A 22,678-nucleotide genomic window follows, 5' to 3' on the forward strand; every position below is an offset into this window, starting at 1 on the left:
TGTGAATGGTGGGCTGCATTTGGCTATGGGTGTGCTGGGTGTCCGCTCGCGAGCTTGTGAATGATGGGCTGGATTTGGCTATGGGTGTTGGGGGTCCGCTTGCAAGCTTGAGAATGATGGGCTGCATTTGGCAATGGGTGTGTTGGGGGTCCGCTTGCAAGCTTGTGAATGGTGGGCTGCATTTGGCTATGGGTGTGTTGGGGGTCCGCTTGCAAGTTTGTGAATGGTGAGCTGCGTTTGGCTATGGGTGTGTTGGGGGTCCGCTTGCAAGTTTGTGAATGGTGAGCTGCATTTGTCTATGGGTGTGTTGGGGGTCTGCTTGCAAGCTTGAGAATGATGGGCTGCATTTGGCTATGGGTGTCTTGGGGGTCCGCTTGAAAGCTTGTGAGTGGTGGGCTGCATTTGGCTGTGGGTGTATTGGGTGTCCGCTTGGGCTGCATTTGGCTATGGGTGTGTTGGGGGTCCCCTTACACGCTTGAAAATGATGGGCTGCATTTGGCTATGGGTGTGTTGGGGGTCCGCTAGCAAGCCTGTGAGTGGTGGGCTGCATTTGGCTGTGGGTGTGTTGGGGGTCCCCTAACACGCTTGAAAATGATGGGCTGCATTTGGCTATGGGTGTGTTGGGGGTCCGCTTGCAAGCCTGTGAATGATGGGCTGCATTTGGCTATGGGTGTGTTGGGGGTCCGCTTGCAAGCTTGTGAATGATGGGCTGCATTTGGCTATGGGTGTGTTGGGGGTCCCTTTGTAAGCTTGAGAATGATGGGCTGCATTTGGCTATGGGTGTGTTGGGGGTCCTCTTGCAAGCTTGTGAATGGTGGGCTGCATTTGGCTATGGGTGTGTTGGGGGTCTGCTTGCAAGCTTGTGAATGGTAGGCTGCATTTGGCTATGGGTGTGTTGGGGGTCCGCATGCAAGCTTGTGCATGGTGGGCTGCATTTGGCTATGGGTGTGTTGGGGGTCTGCTGGCAAGCTTGTGAATGGTGCACTACATTTCGCTATGGGTGAATTGGGGGTCTGCTGGCAAGCTTGAGAATGGTGGGCTGCATTTGGCTATGGATGTGCTGGGGGTCCGCTTACGAGCTTGTGAATGGTGGGCTGCATTTGGCTATGGGTGTGCTGGGGGTCCGCGTGCGAGCTTGTGAATGATGGGCTGCATTTGGCCATGGGTGTGCTGGGGGTCCGCTTGCGAGCTTGTGAATGGTGGGCTGCATTTGGCTATGGGTGTGTTGGGGGTCCGCTTGCAAGCTTGTGAATGGTGGGCTGCATTTGGCTATGGGTGTGTTGGGGGTCTGCTGGCAAGCTTGTGAATGGTGCACTACATTTCGCTATGGGTGAGTTGGGGGTCTGCTGGCAAGCTTGAGAATGGTGGGCTGCATTTGGCTATGGATGTGCTGGGGGTCCGCTTGCGAGCTTGTGAATGGTGGGCTGCATTTGGCTATGGGTGTGCTGGGGGTCCGCTTGCCAGCTTGTGAATGATGGGCTGCATTTGGCCATGGGTGTGCTGGGGGCCCGCTTGCGAGCTTGTGAGTGGTGGGCTGCATTTGGCTATGGGTGTGTTGGGGGTCTGCTGGCAAGCTTGTGAATGGTGCTCTATATTTCGCTATGGGTGAGTTGGGGGTCTGCTGGCAAGCTTGAGAATGGTGGGCTGCATTTGGCTATGGGTGTGCTGGGGGTCCGCTTGCGAGCTTGTGAATGATGGGCTGCATTTGGCCATGGGTGTGCTGGGGGCCCGCTTGCGAGCTTGTGAGTGGTGGGCTGCATTTGGCTATGGGTGTGTTGGGGGTCTGCTGGCAAGCTTGTGAATGGTGCTCTATATTTCGCTATGGGTGAGTTGGGGGTCTGCTGGCAAGCTTGAGAATGGTGGGCTGCATTTGGCTATGGGTGTGCTGGGGGTCCGCTTGCGAGCTTGTGAATGGTGGGCTGCATTTGGCTATGGGTGTGTTGGGGGTCCGCTTGCAAGCTTGTGAATGGTGGGCTGCATTTGGCCATGGGTGTGCTGGTGGGCTGTATTTGGCCATGGGTGTGTTGGGGGTCCGCTTGCAAGCTTGTGAATGGTGGGCTGCATTTGGCCATAGGTGTGTTGGGGGTCCGCTTGCGAGCTTGTGAAAAATGGGCTGCATTTGGCCATGGGTGTGCTGGGGGTCCGCTTGCAAGTGTGAGAATGGTGGGCTGCATTTGGCTATGGGTGTGCTGGGGGTCTGCTGGCAAGCTTGAGAATGGTGGGCTGCATTTGGCTATGGGTGTGTTGGGGGTCCGCTTGCAAACTTGTGAATGGTGGGCTGCATTTGGCTATGGGTGTGTTGGGGGTCCGCTTGCAAGCTTGTGAATGGTGGGCTGCATTTGGCCATGGGTGTGCTGGTGGGCTGTATTTGGCCATGGGTGTGTTGGGGATCCGCTTGCAAGCTTGTGAATGGTGGGCTGCATTTGGCCATGTGTGTGTTGGGGGTTGGCTTGCGAGCTTGTGAAAAATGGGCTGCATTTGGCCATGGGTGTGCTGGGGGTCCGCTTGCGAGTCTGAGAATGGTGGGCTGCATTTGACTATGCGTGTGCTGGGGGTCCGCTTGCGAGCTTGTGAATGGTGGGCTGCATTTGGCTATGGGTGTGTTGGGGGTCCGCTTGCAAGCTTGAGAATGGTGAGCTGCATTTGGCTATGGGTGTGTTGGGGGTCCGCTTGCAAGCTTGAGAATGATGGGCTGCATTTGGCTATGGGTGTCTTGGGGGTCCGCTTGAAAGCTTGTGAGTGGTGGGCTGCATTTGGCTGTGGGTGTATTGGGTGTCCGCTTGGGCTGCATTTGGCTATGGGTGTGTTGAGGGTCCCCTTACAAGCTTGAAAATGATGGGATGCATTTGGCTATGGGTGTGTTGGGGGTCCGCTTGCAAGCCTGTGAATGGTGGGCTGCATTTGGCTATGGGTGTGTGGGGGGTCCGCTTGCAAGCTTGTGAATGATGGGTGCATTTGGCTGTGGGTGTGTTGGGGGTCCCTTTGCAAGCTTGAGAATGATGGGCTGCATTTGGCTATGGGTGTGTTGGGGGTCTGCTTGCAAGCTTGTGAATGGTAGGCTGCATTTGGCTATGGGTGTGTTGGGGGTCCGCATGCAAGTTTGTGCATGGTGGGCTGCATTTGGCTATGGTTGTGTTGGGGGTCCACTGGCAAGCTTGTGAGTGGTGGGCTGCATTTGGATATGGGTGTGTTGGGGGTCTGCTGGCAAGCTTGTGAATGGTGCACTACATTTCGCTATGGGTCAGTTTGGGGTCTGCTGGCAAGCTTGAGAATGATGGGCTGCATTTGGCTATAGGTGTGCTGGGGGTCCGCTTGCAAGCTTGTGAATGGTGGGCTGCATTTGGCTATGAGTGTGCTGGGGGTCCGCTTGCAAGCTTGTGAATGGTGGGCTGCATTTGGCTATGGGTGTGTTGGGGGTCTGCTTGCAATTATGTGAATGGTGATCTGCATTTGGCTATTGCTGTGTTGGGGGTCCGCTTGCAAGCTTGAGAATGATGGGCTGCATTTGGTTATGAGTGTGCTGGGGGTCCACTTGCGAGCTTGTGAGTGGTGGGCTGCATTTGGCTATGGGTGTGTTGGGGGTCCGCTTGCAAGCTTGAGAATGATGGGCTGCATTTGGCTATGGTTGTCTTGGGGGTCCGCTTGAAAGCTCGTGAGTGGTGGGCTGCATTTGGCTATTGCTGTGTTGGGGTCCGCTTGCAAGCTTGTGAATGATGGGTGCATTTGGCTATGGGTGTGTTGGGGGTCCCTTTGCAAGCTTGAGAATGATGGGCTGCGTTTGGCTATGGGTGTGTTGGGGGTCCACTTGCAAGCTTGTGAATGGTGGGCTGCATTTGGCTATGGGTGTGTTGGGGGTCTGCTTGCAAGCTTGTGAATGGTAGGCTGCATTTGGCTGTGGGTGTGTTGGGGGTCCGCATGCAAGTTTGTGCAAGGTGGGCTGCATTTGGCTATGGGTGTGTTGGGGGTCCACTGGCAAGCTTGTGAGTGGTGGGCTGCATTTGGATATGGGTGTGTTGGGGGTCTGCTGGCAAGCTTGTGAATGGTGCACTACATTTCGCTAAGGGTGAGTTTGGGGTCTGCTGGCAAGCTTGAGAATGGTGGGCTGCATTTGGCTATGGGTGTGCTGGGGGTCCGCTTGCAAGCTTGTGAATGGTGGGCTGCATTTGGCTATGGGTGTGCTGGGGGTCCGCTTGCGAGCTTGTGAATGATGAGCTGGATTTGGCTATGGGTGTGTTGGGGGTCCGCTTGCAAGCTTGAGAATGATGGGCTGCATTTGGCTATGGGTGTGTTGGGGGTCCGCTTGCAAGCTTGTGAATGGTGGGCTGCATTTGGCTATGGGTGTGTTGGGGGTCCGCTTGCAAGTTTGTGAATGGTGATCTGCATTTGGCTATTGCTGTGTTGGGGGTCCGCTTGCAAGCTTGAGAATGATGGGCTGCATTTGGTTATGGGTGTGCTGGGGGTCCGCTTGGGAGCTTGTGAGTGGTGGGCTGCATTTGGCCATGGGTGTGTTGGGGATCCGCTTGTGAGCTTGTGAAAAATGGGCTGCATTTGGCCATGGGTGTGCTGGGGGTCCGCTTGCGAGTCTGAGAATGGTGGGCTGCATTTGGCTATGGGTGTGTTGGGGCTCCACTGGCAAGCTTGTGAATGGTGGGCTGCATTTGGCTATGGGTGTGTTGGGGGTCTGTTGGCAAGCTTGTGAATGGTGCACTACATTTCGCTATGGGTGAGTTTGGGGTCTGCTGGCAAGCTTGGGAATGGTGGGCTGCATTTGGCTATGGGTGTGCTGGGGGTCCGCTTGCAAGCTTGTGAATGGTGGGCTGCATTTGGCTATGGGTGTGCTGGGTGTCCGCTTGCGAGCTTGTGAATGATGAGCTGGATTTGGCTATGGGTGTGTTGGGGGTCCGCTTGCAAGCTTGAGAATGATGGGCTGCATTTGGCTATGGGTGTGTTGGGGGTCCGCTTGCAAGCTTGTGAATGGTGAGCTGCATTTGGCTATGGGTGTGTTGGGGGTCCCTTTGCAAGCTTGAGAATGTTGGGCTGCGTTTGGCTATGGGTGTGTTGGGGGTCCGCTTGCAAGCTTGTGAATGGTGGGCTGCATTTGGCTATGGGTGTGTTGGGGGTCTGCTTGCAAGCTTGTGAATAGTAGGCTGCATTTGGCTGTGGGTGTGTTGGGGGTCCGCATGCAAGTTTGTGCAAGGTGGGCTGCATTTGGCTATGGGTGTGTTGGGGGTCCACTGGCAAGCTTGTGAGTGGTGGGCTGCATTTGGCTATGGGTGTGTTGCGGGTCTGCTGGCAAGCTTGTGAATGGTGCACTACATTTCGCTATGGGTGAGTTTGGGGGCTGCTGGCAAGCTTGAGAATGGTGGGCTGCATTTGGCTATGGGTGTGCTGGGGGTCCGCTTGCAAGCTTGTGAATGGCGGGCTGCATTTGGCTATGGGTGTGCTGGGGGTCCGCTTGCGAGCTTGTGAATGATGAGCTGGATTTGGCTATGGGTGTGTTGGGGGTCCGCTTGCAAGCTTGAGAATGATGGGCTGCATTTGGCTATGGGTGTGTTGGGGGTCCGCTTGCAAGCTTGTGAATGGTGGGCTGCATTTGGCTATGGGTGTGTTGGGGGTCCGCTTGCAATTTTGTGAATGGTGATATGCATTTGGCTATTGCTGTGTTGGGGGTCCGCTTGCAAGCTTGAGAATGATGGGCTGCATTTGGTTATGGGTGTGCTGGGGGTCCGCTTGGGAGCTTGTGAGTGGTGGGCTGCATTTGGCCATGGGTGTGTTGGGGATCCGCTTGTGAGCTTGTGAAAAATGGGCTGCATTTGGCCATGGGTGTGCTGGGGGTCCGCTTTCGAGTCTGAGAATGGTGGGCTGCATTTGGCTATGGGTGTGTTGGGGCTCCACTGGCAAGCTTGTGAGTGGTGGGCTGCATTTGGCTATGGGTGTGTTGGGGGTCTGCTGGCAAGCTTATGAATGGTGCACTACATTTCGCTGTGGGTGAGTTTGGGGTCTGCTGGCAAGCTTGAGAATGGTGGGCTGCATTTGGCTATGGGTGTGCTGGGGGTCCGCTTGCAAGCTTGTGAATGGTGGGCTGCATTTGGCTATCGGTGTGCTGGGGGTCCACTTGCGAGCTTGTGAATGATGAGCTGGATTTGGCTATGGGTGTGTTGGGGGTCCGCTTGCAAGCTTGAGAATGATGGGCTGCATTTGGCAATGGGTGTGTTGGGGGTCCGCTTGCAAGCTTGTGAATGGTGGGCTGCATTTGGCTATGGGTGTGTTGGGGGTCCGCTTGCAAGTTTGTGAATGGTGATCTGCATTTGGCTATTGCTGTGTTGGGGGTCCGCTTGCAAGCTTGGGAATGATGGGCTGTATTTGGTTACGGGTGTGCTGGAGGTCCGCTTGTGAGTGGTGGGCTGCATTTGGCCATGGGTGTGTTGGGGATCCGCTTGTGAGCTTGTGAAAAATGGGCTGCATTTGGCCATGGGTGTGCTGGGGGTCCGCTAGCGAGTCTGAGAATGGTGGGCTGCATTTGGCTATGGGTGTGCTGGGGTCCGCTTGCGAGCTTGTGAATGGTGGGCTGCATTTGGCTATGGGTGTGTTGGGGGTCCGCTTGCAAGCTTGTGAATGGTGGGCTGCATTTGGCCATGGGTGTGCTGGTGGGCTGTATTTATCCATGGGTGTGTTGGGGATCCGCTTGCAAGCTTGTGAATGGTGGGCTGCATTTGGCCATGTGTGTGTTGGGGGTCGGCTTGCGAGCTTGTGAAAAATGGGCTGCATTTGGCCATGGGTGTGCTGGGGGTCCGCTTGCGAGTCTGAGAATGGTGGGCTGCATTTGGCTATGGGTGTGTTGGGGGTCCGCTTGCAAGTTTGTGAATGGTGATCTGCATTTGGCTATTGCTGTGTTGGGGGTCCGCTTGCAAGCTTGAGAATGATGGGCTGCATTTGGTTATGGGTGTCTTGGGGGTCCGCTTGAAAGCTTGTGAGTGGTGGGCTGCATTTGGCTGTGGGTGTGTTGGGGGTCTGCTTGCAAACTTGTGGATGATGGGCTGCATTTGGCAATGGGTGTGTTGAGGGTCGGCTTGCAAGCTTGAGGATGGTGGGCTGCATTTGGCTATGGGTGTGTTAGGGGTCCACTTGCAAGCTTGTGGATGGTGGGCTGCATTTGGCCATGGGTGGGTTGGGGGTCCACGTACAAGCTTGTGGATGATGGGCTGCATTTGGCTATGGGTGTGTTGGGGGTTCCCTTACAAGCTTGAAAATGATGGGCTGCATTTGGCTATGGGTGTGTTGGGGGTCCACTTGCAAGCTTGTGAATGGTGGGCTGCATTTGCCTATGGGTGTGTTGGGGGTCTGCTTGCAAGCCTGTGAATGGTGGCTGCATTTGGCTATGGGTGTGTTGGGGGCCCGCCTGCAAGCTTGTGAATGATGGGCTGCATTTGGCTATGGGTGTGTTGGGGGTCCGCTGGCAAGCTTGTGAATGGTGGGCTGCATTTGGCTATGGGTGTGTTGGGGGTCCGCTGGCAAGCTTGTGAATGGTGGGCTACATTTCGCTATGGGTGAGTTGGGGGTCTGCTGGCAAGCTTGTGAATGGTGGGCTGCATTTGGCTATGGGTGTGTTGGGGGTCCGCTTGCAAGCTTGTGAATGGTGGGCTGCATTTTTCTCTGGGTGTGTTGGTGGTCCGCTTGCAAGCTTGTGAATGGTGGGCTACTTTTGGCCATGGGTGTGTGTGGGGTCCGCTTGCAAGCTTGTGAATGGTGGGATGCATTTGGCCATGGGTGTGTTGGGGTTCCGTTTGCAAGCCCACGGATGGGCTGCAAGCCCAATGATGGGCTGCATTTGCCTATTGCTGTGTTGGGAGTCCGCATGCAAGCTTGTGAATGATGGGCTGCATTTGGCTATTGCTGTGTTGGTGGTCCGCTTGCAAGCTTGTGAATGACGGGCTGCATTTGGCTATTGCTGCGTTGGGGGTCCACTTGTAAGCTTGTGAATGGTGGGCTGCATTTGGCCATGGGTGTGTTGGGGGTCAGCTTGCAAGCTTGTGGATGATGGGCTGCATTTGGCTATGGGTGTGTTGGGGGTCGTCTTGCAAACTTGTGGATGATGGGCTGCATTTGGCAATGGGTGTGTTGGGGGTTCACTTGCAAGCTTGTGGATGGTGAGCTGCATTTGGCCATGAGTGGGTTGGGGGTCCGCTTACAAGCTTGTGGATGATGGGCTGCATTTGGACATGGGTATGTCGGGCGTCCGCTTGCACGCTGTCACACTCTGCCCTTTTTCTCCCCTGTTTGTCTTTGGTCGGTGTCTTCTTTGGAGCTCCTTCCTTCTTCCTGACTGATCAGGACTTATAGAGGTAAGGGCATGTATCCTCTGGTCCCAGTGTGAGGATCGCTGTCTGCCTCAGGAAGCAGGGTAGCGTTGAGTATCCAGGAAGGAGGACTATGGCGGCGGAATCCAGGAAGGAATAGGAGCAGGAAGTCCAATGCTCACAGCGTGCAAGGGAACCCTGCGAGCACCGTAGCACAGAACCGAAGTCCGGGATGGAAGGATAAACTGACCTAGCGGATGCAAAGGGCAGTTCAAAGAGTTACCAGGAAGGAAAGGATGGTAAGAACAGGAATGGGGCACTGACGGAAGGGAGAAGAAATGATAGCACTTGCCGAACAACTCAGGACAGTAGCGGTGAGATGCGCAAAGCCGTGAGGGCGTGTCTATTTTCTTGGAGGAAGCGCGTCATACATAAACGCTGGAGAGCAGTGCTTCTGCGCGGTCGGCAATGGGAGGACCACCGACCCGATGTTGCGGTGCATTATGGACCATGAAGTCCAAAAGGGCCGTAATCAGCGATTCATGACAGCATGCCTCTCTTAAACCTTGATCCACCGGGTTTACCTGGATGGGTTCAATGGAATTTCCATACTAAACGGGGGGCATTCATATTGGAGACTGGTTGCCAGGTACGTTCGCTGGGGGGTATCCTTTCCATTCCACTAAGTATTGGAGTCAACCCCGTCTGTATCTAGAATCGCATATCCTGGAGACCTTGAATTCAATCCGGTCATTGACGAGCACGTGGTTAGGTCGATGAGTCGATCTGGTGGATTGTACATAAGGTTTCAGTAAGGAAGTGTGGAAAACGGGATGTATTTTCTTCCAAGATTCTGGCAGCTGACGTCGAAAGGCCACTGGGTTGATGAACTCCTTAACGGAGAAAGGCCCATAAAACTTGGGAGCCAGTTTATTTGGTCGTAGGTGTCGAGGTAAGAGTCTAGAGGATAATCAGACCTTGTCACCGATTCCATATAGAGGCCTGGGTCTCCGCTTGGTATCAGCATATCTTTTGACTTCCGTCCTGGCCTTTTCCAAGTGATCTTTGGCATCCCTATGAATGTTTACCAGTCGTTCAATCCAGGAATCGACCAAAGGAACCGGAGTAGGGTGTGGTAGAATAGTTGAACAAAAAAGTGGTTGTTCCTAAAGAGTCCTTTAGGAACTCCCATCCCCTGCACACTTTCTAATGTCTGAAGATCCGACCAAACATTCAAGTAGGTAATCATATTAACCATTTGGCATAATTGACAATTTGATATAAGAAACTCTCTTTTTCAATATTTCAGTAAAACACAATATTTTATTATACAAATAAAGAAGCCCAACGCGTTTCGAGTCACAAACTCTTCTTCAGGGGCAATATCACAATTCATCCGATTTCTAAAAAGTAGAAAAGAAATCTTAGTGTAAAATTTCACACTGTAATTCAACAATAAAGTATTCTTTAACACAGTAACTACTTTTTAGCAATTTTTAACAAATCACGTATTAATACATACTTAGATCAATCAGGGTCCTCTATATCCTAGAGGTAAATCAGCTAGTGTAGCTAGTATTAGAAATGTGGAGAAAAAGAGCTTGGCTCGGCTCAAAATAACCAGAATTCTATCGAATCAATCCGCACATGCAGTCAAGAGAGAGAGATTGCTGTCAAAAGGTCTTAACTCAGTATGGTCGGAAGAAAAGCGGACAGCACTTACCCCAGCAAGTGGGTGTCTAGATAGGGAAACAATCCTAGAGGTGTATGTATTCATGAAGTAAATGATTGATAGGACCCCGCGTCCAACAATAGATCAATATTAAGTCTGCAATACAAGTAATAGCTCTAATTAGGAAAAGAAGTAGAGCCTCGGTGGAATCTAGTAAAAGAAAATAGATAAACACTTACATCAATAATAATGTCCTGCTCAACGGTACCCAGAAGAAATCCTAACCGCAAAAATCTGAAAGTAAGAAGAAAAGAATAAGTGCTAGTTCGAATAACGAGTCAGTCCATGGTACAGGGAAAAGTACCTAAGCTACTTACAGAATTCGCCAAAGATCAACGAACGTGGGAGCCGAGGAGTGACACATCTCACCAAAGTAGGATGCGTTGTTCCAATGGATGCCTTTTATTTATACTCAAAGGAGTGTAAAGGAGTGCATGCACAGAAGATTGCGCGTGCGCCTAAGGAAAAGGTCAAGAGCGTCATAAGGCTTGCGTCATATGCAAACATGCGCAATACCCTAAGGAAGGAAAGTAAACACAGCGCCGTGACGTATCAAGAAGGCGTATGCGTGTGCGTTTGATGGAAAGATGTAGGGCGTCATGAGAATGATGTCATTTATCATGCGCGAACGCTTAAAAAGTAAAAGTATTCACGTAAGGAAGGAGAGTAGCGTTAGGAAGTAAGCAAAGTGTGGAATACTCATAGCGCCGTCACCATAGTGACACGATCTGCGTCAGAACGTGATGGTGGCTGTAAAAAACTACGGAAAAGGAAGTAGAGTAAGACAGTAAAATACTCATTACGTAAAAGAATAAGCAATGGAGATGATAAAGTAAGTGAAGATCAGTGAAATTGTCAGTCTTCCTACAGGGACTATGTCATAAATGTCCAAAACTGAGGAGTCTTTAGAAAATACATGTACTGCCTGCCCACTTAGGGGCGTACAACCTTACACAGTCACATGAAAAATAGACCTACTACAAAAGAATGGAAATAAAATAAAGTTACATTTTTTATGATGAAAGGCAGTAAATTTGGATACATGATTTATAAAATGTATAAACAAATTTATAAAAAAAGGGCCCAGATAATAGTCTTCATTCATCCCCAAAGGGGAGAGGGAGTCGAGGCAATGAATCCAAAAAAGTTCTCTCTGGGCTAGTAACTTCTGTAAGTTACCTCCTCGTGGAAGTGGATGTATAGTTTCTAGTATTACATAGCGCATTTGTGCTTCTGTATGCTGATGGTCTCTGAAGTGTCTGTATACTGGTGATTTAATGTTTTTTGTGCGAATATTAGACTTGTGTTCTGTCCATCTCTCCTTTGCTTTCCTGGTGGATTTCTTTTTCTCCACATTTCTAATAATAGCTACACTAGCTGATTTACCTCTATGATATAGAGGACCCTGATTGATCTAAGTGTGTATTAATACGTGATTTGTTAAAAATTGCTAAAAAGTAGTTACTGTGTTAAAGAATACTTTATTGTTGAATTACAGTGTGAAATTTTACACTAAGATGTTTCTTTTCTACTTTTTAGAAATCTGATGAATTGTGATATTGCCCCTGAAGAAGAGTTTGTGACTCGAAACGCGTTGGGCTTCTTTATTTGTATAATAAAATATTGTGTTTTACTGTAATATTGAAAAAGAGAGTTTCTTATATCAAATTGTCAATTATGCCAAATGGTTAATATGAACTATTGATTACCTACTTGAATGTTTGGTCTGATCTTCAGACATTAGAACGTGTGCAGGGGACGGGAGTTCCTAAAGGACTCTTTTTTGTTCTTACATATCCACCCTAGATGCCAAGGTTGAGCCTTTGCCCCCCGCACCTCAAAACTCCATATAAACATTGTAGAATGTCTTCAACAATATCCTTGCAGGTATTTAACCAAAAGAACCTTTAAAATAGGTGTGCCTTAGTGTTATCTGCTGTTCTTGTGGTAGAATAGTTGGCAGAACTGATGGATGGAACCCTTGACTGCAAAAGAAGGGGCTAGTCTTGATAGCTAAGTGATCAGATTTGTTATAGGCAAATTCAGCTACCGGAATCAAAAGTGACCAATCATCCTGGACCTTGGCTGCCAAACAGCGTTAAGTATTGTTCCAGGGTCTGGTTTACTTGTTCAGTTATTCCATTAGTCTGAGGATGATATCCCGAAGACAATGCAAGCTGGATGCCCAACATTTGGCACAGATGTTTCCGGAATTGGGATGTATACTGAGGTCCACGGTCACAGATGATCTTAGATGGAAGTCCATGAAGCCTGAATATGTGCTTTAGGAATATTCCTGCCAATTCAAGTGATGAAGGTAACTTGTACAATGGGGTGAAATGAGCCATATGGGTGAACAGATCAATGGTAATCATTATGGTAGTATACCCCCTGGACGGGGGTAATTCCACGATGAAATCTGTGGCTATTGTCTCCCAAGGATGTGCCGGCAATGTGGGTTGGTGGAGAAGACCTGCAGGGTTTCTGTCATCACACTTATTCTGACTGCAAACAGCGCCGGTTTGGATGTAAGCCCTTACTCTGTCGATCATCCTTGGCCACCAGAATTGTCTCTGAATGAAGCGGAGAGTGGCAGTGATGCCTCGATGCCCGGAATGGAAGGTATCATGACAAAGATTTATGATCTTTACTCTCAGTCTTTGTGTGGGTATCACCAATCTCTTATCTTTAAAGAGGTAGCCATCCTTTGCAACCAGGGTCCATTGGTTGGCCTTAATGTAATCCTCCCAGAGATCAGAAGAAGGTGTTTCGGTACGGATATCTTCCAGTAAGGAATTGGCCTGGGCCACGAAAACGGTATCAGGAAACATCTTCGGAAAAGCATGTGCTTCAACAGGCTCATGATCGGGACGCCTGGATAAGGCATCTGCGAGTATGTTGTTGGTTCCAGGTAAGTGATGTATGTGGAACTGGTACTGGGCAAAAAAAAGGCCCAACGGGCTTGACAACTGTTTCTGCATTCCAAGGAGTGCAGGACTTGCAAGTTTCTGTGATCGGTTTGTACCTGAACAGGATATTTGGCACCCAGGAGTAAATGTCGCCAGTCAGTAAAGGCTTGCCCAATGGCTAGTAGTTCCTTCTCCAAGACTGAGTAATGGGTCTCGCTGGGAGTCAATGTTCGGGATAGGTAGACAATAGGATGTTCCACCTTGTCTTCAAATTCTTGTTTTAAAACTGCCCCGATGGCGTAGTCTGAGGCATCCGTTTCTACCAGGAAAGGTTTATTTATATCAGGTTGAGCCAGGATGGGACCTTGAGTAAATCTTTGTTTTAACTCCTGAAAGGCTGTCTCTTGAGCAACAGACCAATTGAATCGTGTGTCTTTCTTTAGCAGGGTGACTATGGGATGCACAATGTCAGAAAATGTGGGGATACATTTCCTGTAAAAATGTGCAAGTCCCAGGAAGAATTGGATTTGTTTTACTGTAGTAGGCGCTGGCCAAGAAATTATGGAGTCAACCTAGGCAGGATCCATTCCGATTCCTTTGGAACTCAGCATGAATCCAAGGTAATGAATGGTCTGGACATGAAAGAGGCATTTTTCTGGTTTGGATAGGAGTTTGTTTTCTCGTAGTCATTGTAGAACTGAATTTACATGTTCCTGATGGACTTGGGGGTTGTTGGAATAGATCAGTATGTCATCCAGGTACACTATGACAAAAAGAAACAGCATATCTGAGAAGACTCTGTCCATGAAGCGCTGAAAAACTGCAGGGGCGTTGGTGAGGCCTAAGGCCATAACCAGATACTCAAAATGACCAAAGGGTGTACTGAAGGCGGTCTTCCATTCATCACCTTCCTTAATCCGAATGAGGTGATAGGTACCCCGTAGATCGAGCTTGGTAAAGATAACAGCACCTCGAACAGCCCCCAATATGTTGGTAATAAGTGGTAGAGGATAACGATCTTTGAGGGTGCATTGGTTAAGACCTCGGTAGTCCAAGCAGGGCCGGAGTTCCTTGGCATCTTTCTTTGGCACGAAGAATAAAGAAGCACCGGCTGGGGATTTTGAAGGACGAATGGTTCCATTGGTGAGACTGGTGTCCAGATATTCTCGTAGGGCTCTTTTCTCAGGTTCGGATAGTATAAACATTCTGCCGAAAGGAATTGCAGCCGAGTCATCCGTGTCAATGGCACAGTCCTCAGGTCGGTGGGGTGGTAGAGCTTCAACAATGGCTGCTGAGAATACGTCTGAATATGGTTGATAGATCTCTTGCACTTGGGTAATATTGGAAACACACAGGGATGGTTGCTCGGGATCTGAGAGTCCACTGGAGGGTTCTGCAGTGAGTCATTTTTTTTCCAACTTTATTTAATAATTATACAGAAAATAATCCAACTGAGTAACAACAGAATGGGAACAAGTAAGAGATTACTCCATATACATCAGTGCAACAAAGTGCAAAGTACTACTAAATTAACAGCTATTCAAAAGGAAATCCGAAAACATCCCCAATCACCTATCTCATGGCAAGACGTGACAACACAAAACACAAAAAAACAACAACAACAACAGGACAAAACATATACCCCTACCAACCCCCCAACCTCAATATCCACAAAATAAACCAAAGCCTACACCTCATCCAAATTAATCACTGAATGACACCCATCTCTCCTTGTACTCAGTTTCCCGATGTTGTCGAATTGCCGGAGTCTTCTCATACCAAGAGAGCATCCGCATATCCGACACCCAGTTCTCGCAATGTGGCTTCTTCCTGGATTTCCACACCTGCAGTGAGTCTTGAAACAAACAATGCGACAAGCAGAATTCAGAACCTAGAAATAGGTATCCAGCCGCCCAATTGATATACGGGTTGTGTTTCTGGAGCCAGGGCATGCCTAGAACCGTGGGGTAATGTGCTGCCTTTATGATATCAAAAAGAAGCCTTTCTTGGTGGTTGTTTATTGAAAGCAGTAATTCCTTGCTTTGATGAGTAATAGGGCCGGAAGATAATGGTTTCCCGTCAATCCCTTTGACAGCTTGGATTACTTCTTTGGATTATCGAGGAATGCTGTGCCTTACGGCCCATTCATGGTCTATGAATACTCCCATGGCACCGCAATCCACTAGAGCCAGGATTGGAAATGAGTCTTTATCAGTGGGTGACAAGAACGTTTGCAGAACCACCAAAGTGTTTTGCAAGGACCATTCAAGGAAGGAACAGAAGCGGAGCAGGCATCTTTCTCCGGAAGCTGTGCTCCGCTCAAGATCGGGAGCTGGCGTTTCCCGAACGTTGGGGTGGTGCTATTGGGCAGTTTCTTACAAGATGTTTATTAGAAGCACAATACATGCAGAGTCCAGCATTTATCCTACAGATCCTTTCTTGCAGAGAGATCGGACCCGGCAAGGAGCCCAACTGTATAGGTTCGGGTTCTGAAGAGTGTTGAGTGGGTGTTTCCTTGAGGCTAGGGTATTCCACAGTTGTCTTTGGAGGAGTTGCTTTTGTTTTTCTTTTCTCCACCTTTCTCTCCTGGATTCGGAAGTTGATTTGTAGAGATAAATACATCAAGGCCTGAAAGGAACTTGGATGGGCCACTCTGGCTAACTCGTCCTTGACTTCGTCATTCAACCCTCTCCGAAACAGGGTGAAACTAGACTCCTGGGACCAATTGGCCTCTTTAGCCAATTGTTTGAAACGAGTCACATAAGTAAGCATATCCTGATTTCCTTGTTGGAACTCCAGAAGTATTTCCTGGGCGCTGTAAGCGAGTTTTGGTCGATCAAACATAGTTTTTAAGGCTTCTATAAATCCATCGTAATTGTCCAGGAGTGGGTCTCCTGAGTTCACCAAGGGAGTAGCCCAGGCTAAGGCATTGCCAGAGAGGTGTGAAATTATAAACCCTACCTTGGCCCTGGACGTGGAAAAGTAGTAGGGTTTAAATGTGAAATGCACCAGACAGGAGTTGAGGAAGGATGCAGGGATTTGGAGGAGCCATCATATTTGTCCACTATACCCCCTACCAGGGCACTGTTCTTGATTGCTGAATCTCGGGACAACACGAGTTGTTTTAGTGCTGCATTTTCAGCCTTGAGGTTTTGAACCTCAGTAGTTAATTCTTGCATTCCTCTCATGAGGTCCTGGACTGCAGCCTCCATGTTAGATTTGATATCAGGTTCTGGGCATCTCAAACTGTCACACTCTGCCCTTTTTCTCACCTGTTTGTCTTTGGTCAGTGTCTTCTTTGGAGCTCCTTCCTTCTTCCTGACTGATCGGGACTTATACAGGTAATGGCGTGTATCCTATGGTTCCAGTGTGAGGATCGCTTTCTGCCTCAGTATCCAGGAAGGAGGACTGTGGCGGTGGAATCCAGGAAGGAATAGGAGCAGGAAGTCCAATGCTCACAGCGTGCAAGGGGACCCCGCGAGCACCGAAGCACAGAACCGGAGTCCGGGATGAAAGGATGAACGGACCTAGCGGATGCATAGAGCAGTTCAAAGAGTTACCAGGAAGGAGGTAGGAGGCAGTGCATCATACATAAATGCTAGAGAGCAGTGCATCTGTGTGGTAGGCCATGTTGGACCACCGACCCGATGTTGCGGTGCATTATGGACCATGAAGTCCAAAAGGGTCGGAAGCTTGGGGTCGGCTTGTGAATGATGGGTTGCATTTAGCTATCAGTGTGTTGGGGGTCGGCTTGCAAGCTTGTGAAATCTGGGCTGCATTTGGAAGCACTGCACAGAGAATTGTGTGCTTACGTCTCAGCAATCTGTTACACTCAGATTGTGGTCCTGGTTGCTGGCACAAGGATATTGCTCATTTAATTAATTTGGCAAAATACATTGTCATATTTATGAAATGCCACATTATTTAAGGACGTTTCCAGACCCCATATATCGCCACATTGTTACGCCCTTCAGAGAGATTGCATAGAAGGGGTCATGCATCCGTTGTAGGTTTTCTCAATAAGTTGGCAAAAAGGAAAATCTGAACTTGATTTGTGGCACTATATTCGTGAGTTATTGTTTTTCTATGTGTTGCCTAGTGCTAACTTCCTCCACTGTCTTTGCTTTGATGTTCAATTAGAGGTTGTTTAAATTAAATCATTGGCTTAAACATGTCTATTCATTACTTTTGGGTCATTGGTGCAAAGGAAAACCAATGGACTAAAGTGATAAAGAACATGCATAAGGATTTGGAGGCAAGTGTTTTCATTAGAGTAGTAGGAGACACAGGTGGTGTGAAACTCAACCCTACTTTTAAATTGGGAACACAATTCTTCAACGGCAAAGAACCTGCCGTGTGATCTTTAACATGCGGGTTCATTTCCTGTCAGAGTGCGTTTTCATATCCCACAATCCTCCCGTGTTTTTCTCCACACGGAGCGGCTGCATTGTTTAATTGGCTCCGGGGGCACCACGGCCGCGGATGCCTCTTAGTCATGAGATAATGCACTCTGGCCGTTAGAGAAGGGCATGTCCTGACCTGTCAGAGTTGGCGTTTCTGTCGCAGCAGGGTGGCAGGCGGAGTCACTCGGGCTTGGAGACTGCGAGTCGGGCGACAGCTTCAGGCGTCTTCTCGGAGTCACTCTGAAAGAAAGGGACATTTATTGCCTATTAATAACATCTCTTAACAGACAGGCCCGTCCAGGTCAGCAGTAACAGCTCTTCTGGGGATGTGCGTGTCTTCTTTAGTACAAAACAACGTCCAACTTCCGGGCATTCGGAACATTCGAGACTAAAGGTGCACTGCATACGAATGGTAACCCCTCTACTCCTCGCCTCCCGCCTACCCCTCCACCACAGACACACCCACACACGCTCCAGCCGGGTAATACAACCCAAGTAAATAAAAGAAGATAACGTATAAATGGCAGCGGCCAGTAAATAAAAGAAGATAACGTATAAATGGCAGCGGCCCCACAGAGATGTTGTGGCATCTGGTCTTTCCATCTAATGCCATTGCATCTAATGCCATTCCATCGAATTGTTTTCATCTAAAATCTGTGCATCTAATGCATTTTGGGGAGGGTGGGGGGGGGGGGGTAAAGGGTTAATTTGTGTTTAGGTCCGTTAACAAAATGTATTAGATACAAAGTTTTTAGATGGAAAAAATGTGATGGAATGGCATTAGATGCAATGCCATTAGATGGAAAGACCATAAACCAGATTTTTCCTTGCATTACTATATTCTGATTCGAATCTCATTATGGATTACTGTATCCCAGCCTCAAGAAAATGCCTGTATTTAGATGTCACCCAAATATATTAGCCTACTCTCAGCCAGCTATACTAGACTGTGTGAGTCTGTTAACATAGTGCATGCTGAACACAATCACCCCTTGGTGCTCAAAATGATAGCACAAGTGAAAATAAAGCATAGCGAAGCAAAATGAGTTGATTAGGATCACAACATTTAGCATAGCTGCAACGCTGGGATTTCAGTCTCACTTTTCTAGTTTCACAGTCGACAATTTGATAGCAGATTACATTTCCATTTACCATTCGGTATCCTGTGTTAGACCAATTATGCAAGACGTTCTTCCCAGTTGTCTTTGTGGGGCTAATATAGGAATCAGTGTTCAATAAAAGTGATTCACAAAGCTCCAAAACACATGGTCAATCCGCCTGACAACTTAAAATAAATCTTTACATAAACCTTCAGGGCGAAAGAAGATTGGCACACTCTGGAAGAAGGAAAGCGCTCCAAAGATGAGGCCTTTATGCAAAAGGAAATGCCTGTATGCCAAAGGAAATGCCTGTATGCAAAAGGAAATGCCTGTATGCCAAAGGAAATGCCTGTATGCCAAAGGAAATGCCTGTATGCCCAATGATTTCATACACATTCTTCTCTGAATTGACCTTTAAAGCAATCTTCGTTGGTGCCCATTTTCAGCAAGGCAAAGAAACCCCTGTGTGTATGTGGAAATCTCTGGGTTAAGTGGAATTACCGTAAATAACTATGTGAGAACTTGCTCTACTTTATCAATAACACCTCCTTAAACAAATCAATACAGCAGGCTAATAAAAATAGAAAAATGAGCAGACCACAGATGCAAACTGCTTAACATAATGTTTTCAGGAGTGCTTTTCTTGCAGCAGCACACGGGCTATAGTGACTGAAACTGCGATGAGCGGTCAGTGTGGGATCCATCCTTCATCTAAGCGCTGTAGTAGTGGGTTATATTAACCAATTCAACAGCGCTTATTTTTTTAAAATTGGAAGGATGAATGGCATAGGCAGAGCATGCTGAATTCAATATACGACCCTAGCAAGCCATAAAGGGCCTGATTCATGGCATTTTTAGCACAGGGCCAACAAACACCCTGATTCACAGAGCCGTGCAAAGTGTATTTTTGCAGTGCAAAGTGACTTTTCACCAGTGCACCACGCTACAAATTCCATGAATCAGGCCAAAAGATTTCTGAAGCAGGCATTTAACAAGATGACCTATTGGATTTCGTTTACAGGAAACAGTGATGTATATTTAGTCGATATGAGCAGATTTTAACAATCTGTGATCAAGTTACCAAACAAACCATATGAAGCCAAATGCCAGGAAGGTGAAATGAAGGGACGAGGACATAAGAACCAATTAATCCCCGTCGGCAAGAATCCATGGGATACACTTAACATGAATTGGCTCGTTTCCGAGCCATACCACAGTGTAATCCTGTGGACGCACTTGCATGCATCGCACTCCGGGTACACTCTCTTTTTTTTTCTTCAGGCGACCATGGAAAGGAAGAAGGGACCACACATAGTCCCTTCTCCCTTTTCCAAGGTGGCCATTTTTTATGTTTATTTTCCTCCCATTCATTAGTACAGAGCAAGTTGGCCCAAAATGGAGCCCTGTTGCTCCGTACTAATTAAGCAGTACGAGCGTTCTAGTGTTCCTAGAACTGACGTATGCTGCTGCGACGCCTTTTCAAACGGCAAAAGAAATACTGCTTGAAAAGGTTTGCTCACCACATTAGTATTCCGGGGCTGCAAATTCTGGAAAACTAGTATCCCGAGACTGCAAACTCCTGAGTACTAATGGCAATAACTGCCTCGCCGGGGGGCCATTACCACCTTAAGGTAATGGCCCGCAGGCTTGGTGGTTATTGCCATAGTAACATCTTGCACAGTTTTTATTTGTTTTTCAGAACTGTTACTCAGCTTGTTTAATGCTTTGAATAAAATAGTCTTTTTACATTAAAAAATATGGGATGTTGCAGGGATACAAGGGGCAGAGCATGACCTCACATGAACAGGAAATCCTACTGAGGAGTTTTGGATAGGAGAGGGCACACAAGAACACAATTTCGAAAAACATATGCAGATGTACAAAAAATATCTTTTAACTAGCTTTGCTTACCTTCAGTTTACCAGCCAAGTTCAGTCGTATCTGAGTGACGCTCCTATGTCTGTCAGAGAGCAGGCTCCGGAGACAGGAACACGCGTGAGGGGCTGGGGTTTTAATTCAAGGTTTGTTGCTAAGCAACTTTGATTGGAGCAGCACAGTGCTCCTCTAAACTCTTTTTGACCTCCTGGAGGTTTCTTGCCGAGCTGACAAGTGCAGGTGCAGCTCAGTAAGAAATTAACAAAAAGTAAATGCGCTCAAACTCATTTTAATGAAATCTTTTCTTTTCTTTTTTTAAAAATATGTTTATTTTAAACCAAGGCAGAGTGTCAACAGTACACAGTAAACAGGTTTTGTACGCAAGTCCAAAAGCAATAAGAATCCCCTCCAATCCCCCAACCACCTCCCCCATCTCAGCCCACGGTTAGAGATGTCTCTCGGCAGTTCGTGCTCTACATCTACTCCGATCGTATCCCCCCCTCAGGAAGCGTCCCGGTCCCTCAGGGTCCACCGGATTTTGGTAGGCTTATAAGGCAATGCTGGAAATTTTAGATCATATTCCAATATTGGGGCCCAAGTGTTCTGAAAGCCGTAGAGGTCTCTGGCCCTTGTCGCTATTACCTTCTCCGCGATAAGGATGTCCCAGTTTTTCCCCCACCACTGGGACATGAAGGGGCCATCTGGGGCCTTCCAGGAACGGGCTATCACTATTTTCCTGGCCAGGAGGCATTGAGTTAGTAGTTTGGCTCGGCTTCCGGAGCGCGGGTAGGTCCCGGGGACCAGGGCTCCCAGAAGGATGGGCCCAGGCTCCAGGTAGAGGGCTGTTTGAGTGGTCTGTTCAATGGTGGTTAAGCAAGATTTCCAGAATTGTTGGATTTTTGGACATGTCCACCACATGTGAAAGAAGGAGCCTGGTATGCCACACCCCTTCCAGCCGGTGTGGTCAAGAGAATGGTTCATGTGATGAAGCCTGAGAGGGAGTAATACCAGCGCAGCAGCACTTTGTATGTGCACTCTCTGTTGGTAACACAGGTGGAGGATGTATGTGCTGTCCACCCAAGTCTGGTCCTCGATCGAGTGTCCCAAGTCTGCTTCCCACTGGGCCATACGTCGGGTTTTTGAAATGAGAAAGTCCCCTAGAAATTGCCTGTATAAAGTGGAGATCCTGCCCCGAATTGAGAGATCCTTGAGAGTTAGCTCGAGGGGGGTGAGAGGGCGTGTGGCTGCTTGGAGAGTTTGTGGGTGGGAGCACCAGTGCTGGAGCTGAATGTATGTGAAATTGTCCCTTTCCTGGAGCTGGAACTTTTCCTTGCATTGTGCGAACGTGCAACGAAGATCTCCCACATACAGCTGATCTAGGGTCTCAAGGCCTCCTGCAATCCAGTTCTGGAAGTTCCCGGGGGTTCGTTCCGGGTGAGAAGGTTGGGTTATGGAAAATTGGAGATAGGGGGCTCAGGCCCCTCGGAATTCCCTTGTGTTTCAGCGACCAAGTCCCAGTAGTTCAGGGTATGCTTGGTCGCCAGCAGGAGTCCCTCCCAGCGCTCCCTGAGAGAGGGCGGTATGTGTGGAAGGAACCGCAAGGGGAGCGGTAGCTGTGATTGTTCCAGTTCTACCCATCTGGGGCGATCAGTGGATATTTGCCAGACCGAATGTGGGCCAGTTGCACTGCCACCCTGTAGGATCGCAGGTCGGGGACCCCCAGCCTGCCTAGTCTTGCGTTGCCGAACATTGTTTTTGAGGGGATGCTGGCTTTCTTTCCCCTCCAGATGAATTGAAGCATTTTCCTCTGTAGGTCGCGGAGGGCGGGGCAGGGATTGCAACAGGGAGGGAGGAGCAGGTGTAGAGAAACCTTGGAAGTAAGTTCATTTTACAGGCCGTTATGCGTCCCATCAGGGAGATTACCTGGGTTGCCCAGCGTTTCAAGTCACCTTCCAGTTCTTTAAAGAGCCGGGAAAGTTGGTTTGATATGTGTCTTTCAGATTCGCAGGTATGTAGACCCCCAAGTAGGGAATCGCCCTTTCCCTCCATGCGATCGGGCAGCATCCTCAGGATCTGAGGAGAGGCCCACCCCCAGGGCCACCGATTTATTGAAGTTAATAGAAAAGCCAGTGACCTCCCCGTAGCTAGTTATTTCAGCCAAGGCATGTTTTAGTTAGGAGCGGGCCTCAGAGATTGTGAGCAGCACGTCATCTGCGTATAGGGCGATTTTCTGTTGGGATAGCCCGACCTGGGGACCCCTTATATGATCATTCAGTCTGATTTTCTGGCCGAAGGGTTCCATGATGACTGCAAATAGCAGCGGGGACAACGGCAGCCCTGCCTGGTACCGCTGGTCAGGGGA

The 22,678-nt window shown here is 48.8% G+C and overlaps 1 protein-coding gene across 1 annotated transcript in view; it reads right to left on the reverse strand.

Moving 5' to 3' along the window:
• The window catches only part of LOC138473082 (M-phase inducer phosphatase 1-A-like), a 403,086-nt gene that overhangs the window by 309,014 nt on the left and 71,394 nt on the right, over window positions 1–22,678 (reverse strand). Inside the window, exon 3 of the mRNA XM_069611581.1 lies at window positions 17,478–17,581. Coding sequence (XP_069467682.1) covers window positions 17,478–17,581 — 104 coding nt within the window. The remainder of the gene's footprint in view (window positions 1–17,477; window positions 17,582–22,678) is intronic.

Source organism: Ambystoma mexicanum, chromosome 8 (assembly GCF_040938575.1).
Source record: "Ambystoma mexicanum isolate Mex_15411 chromosome 8, UKY_AmexF1_1, whole genome shotgun sequence".
NCBI lineage: Eukaryota > Metazoa > Chordata > Amphibia > Caudata > Ambystomatidae > Ambystoma > Ambystoma mexicanum.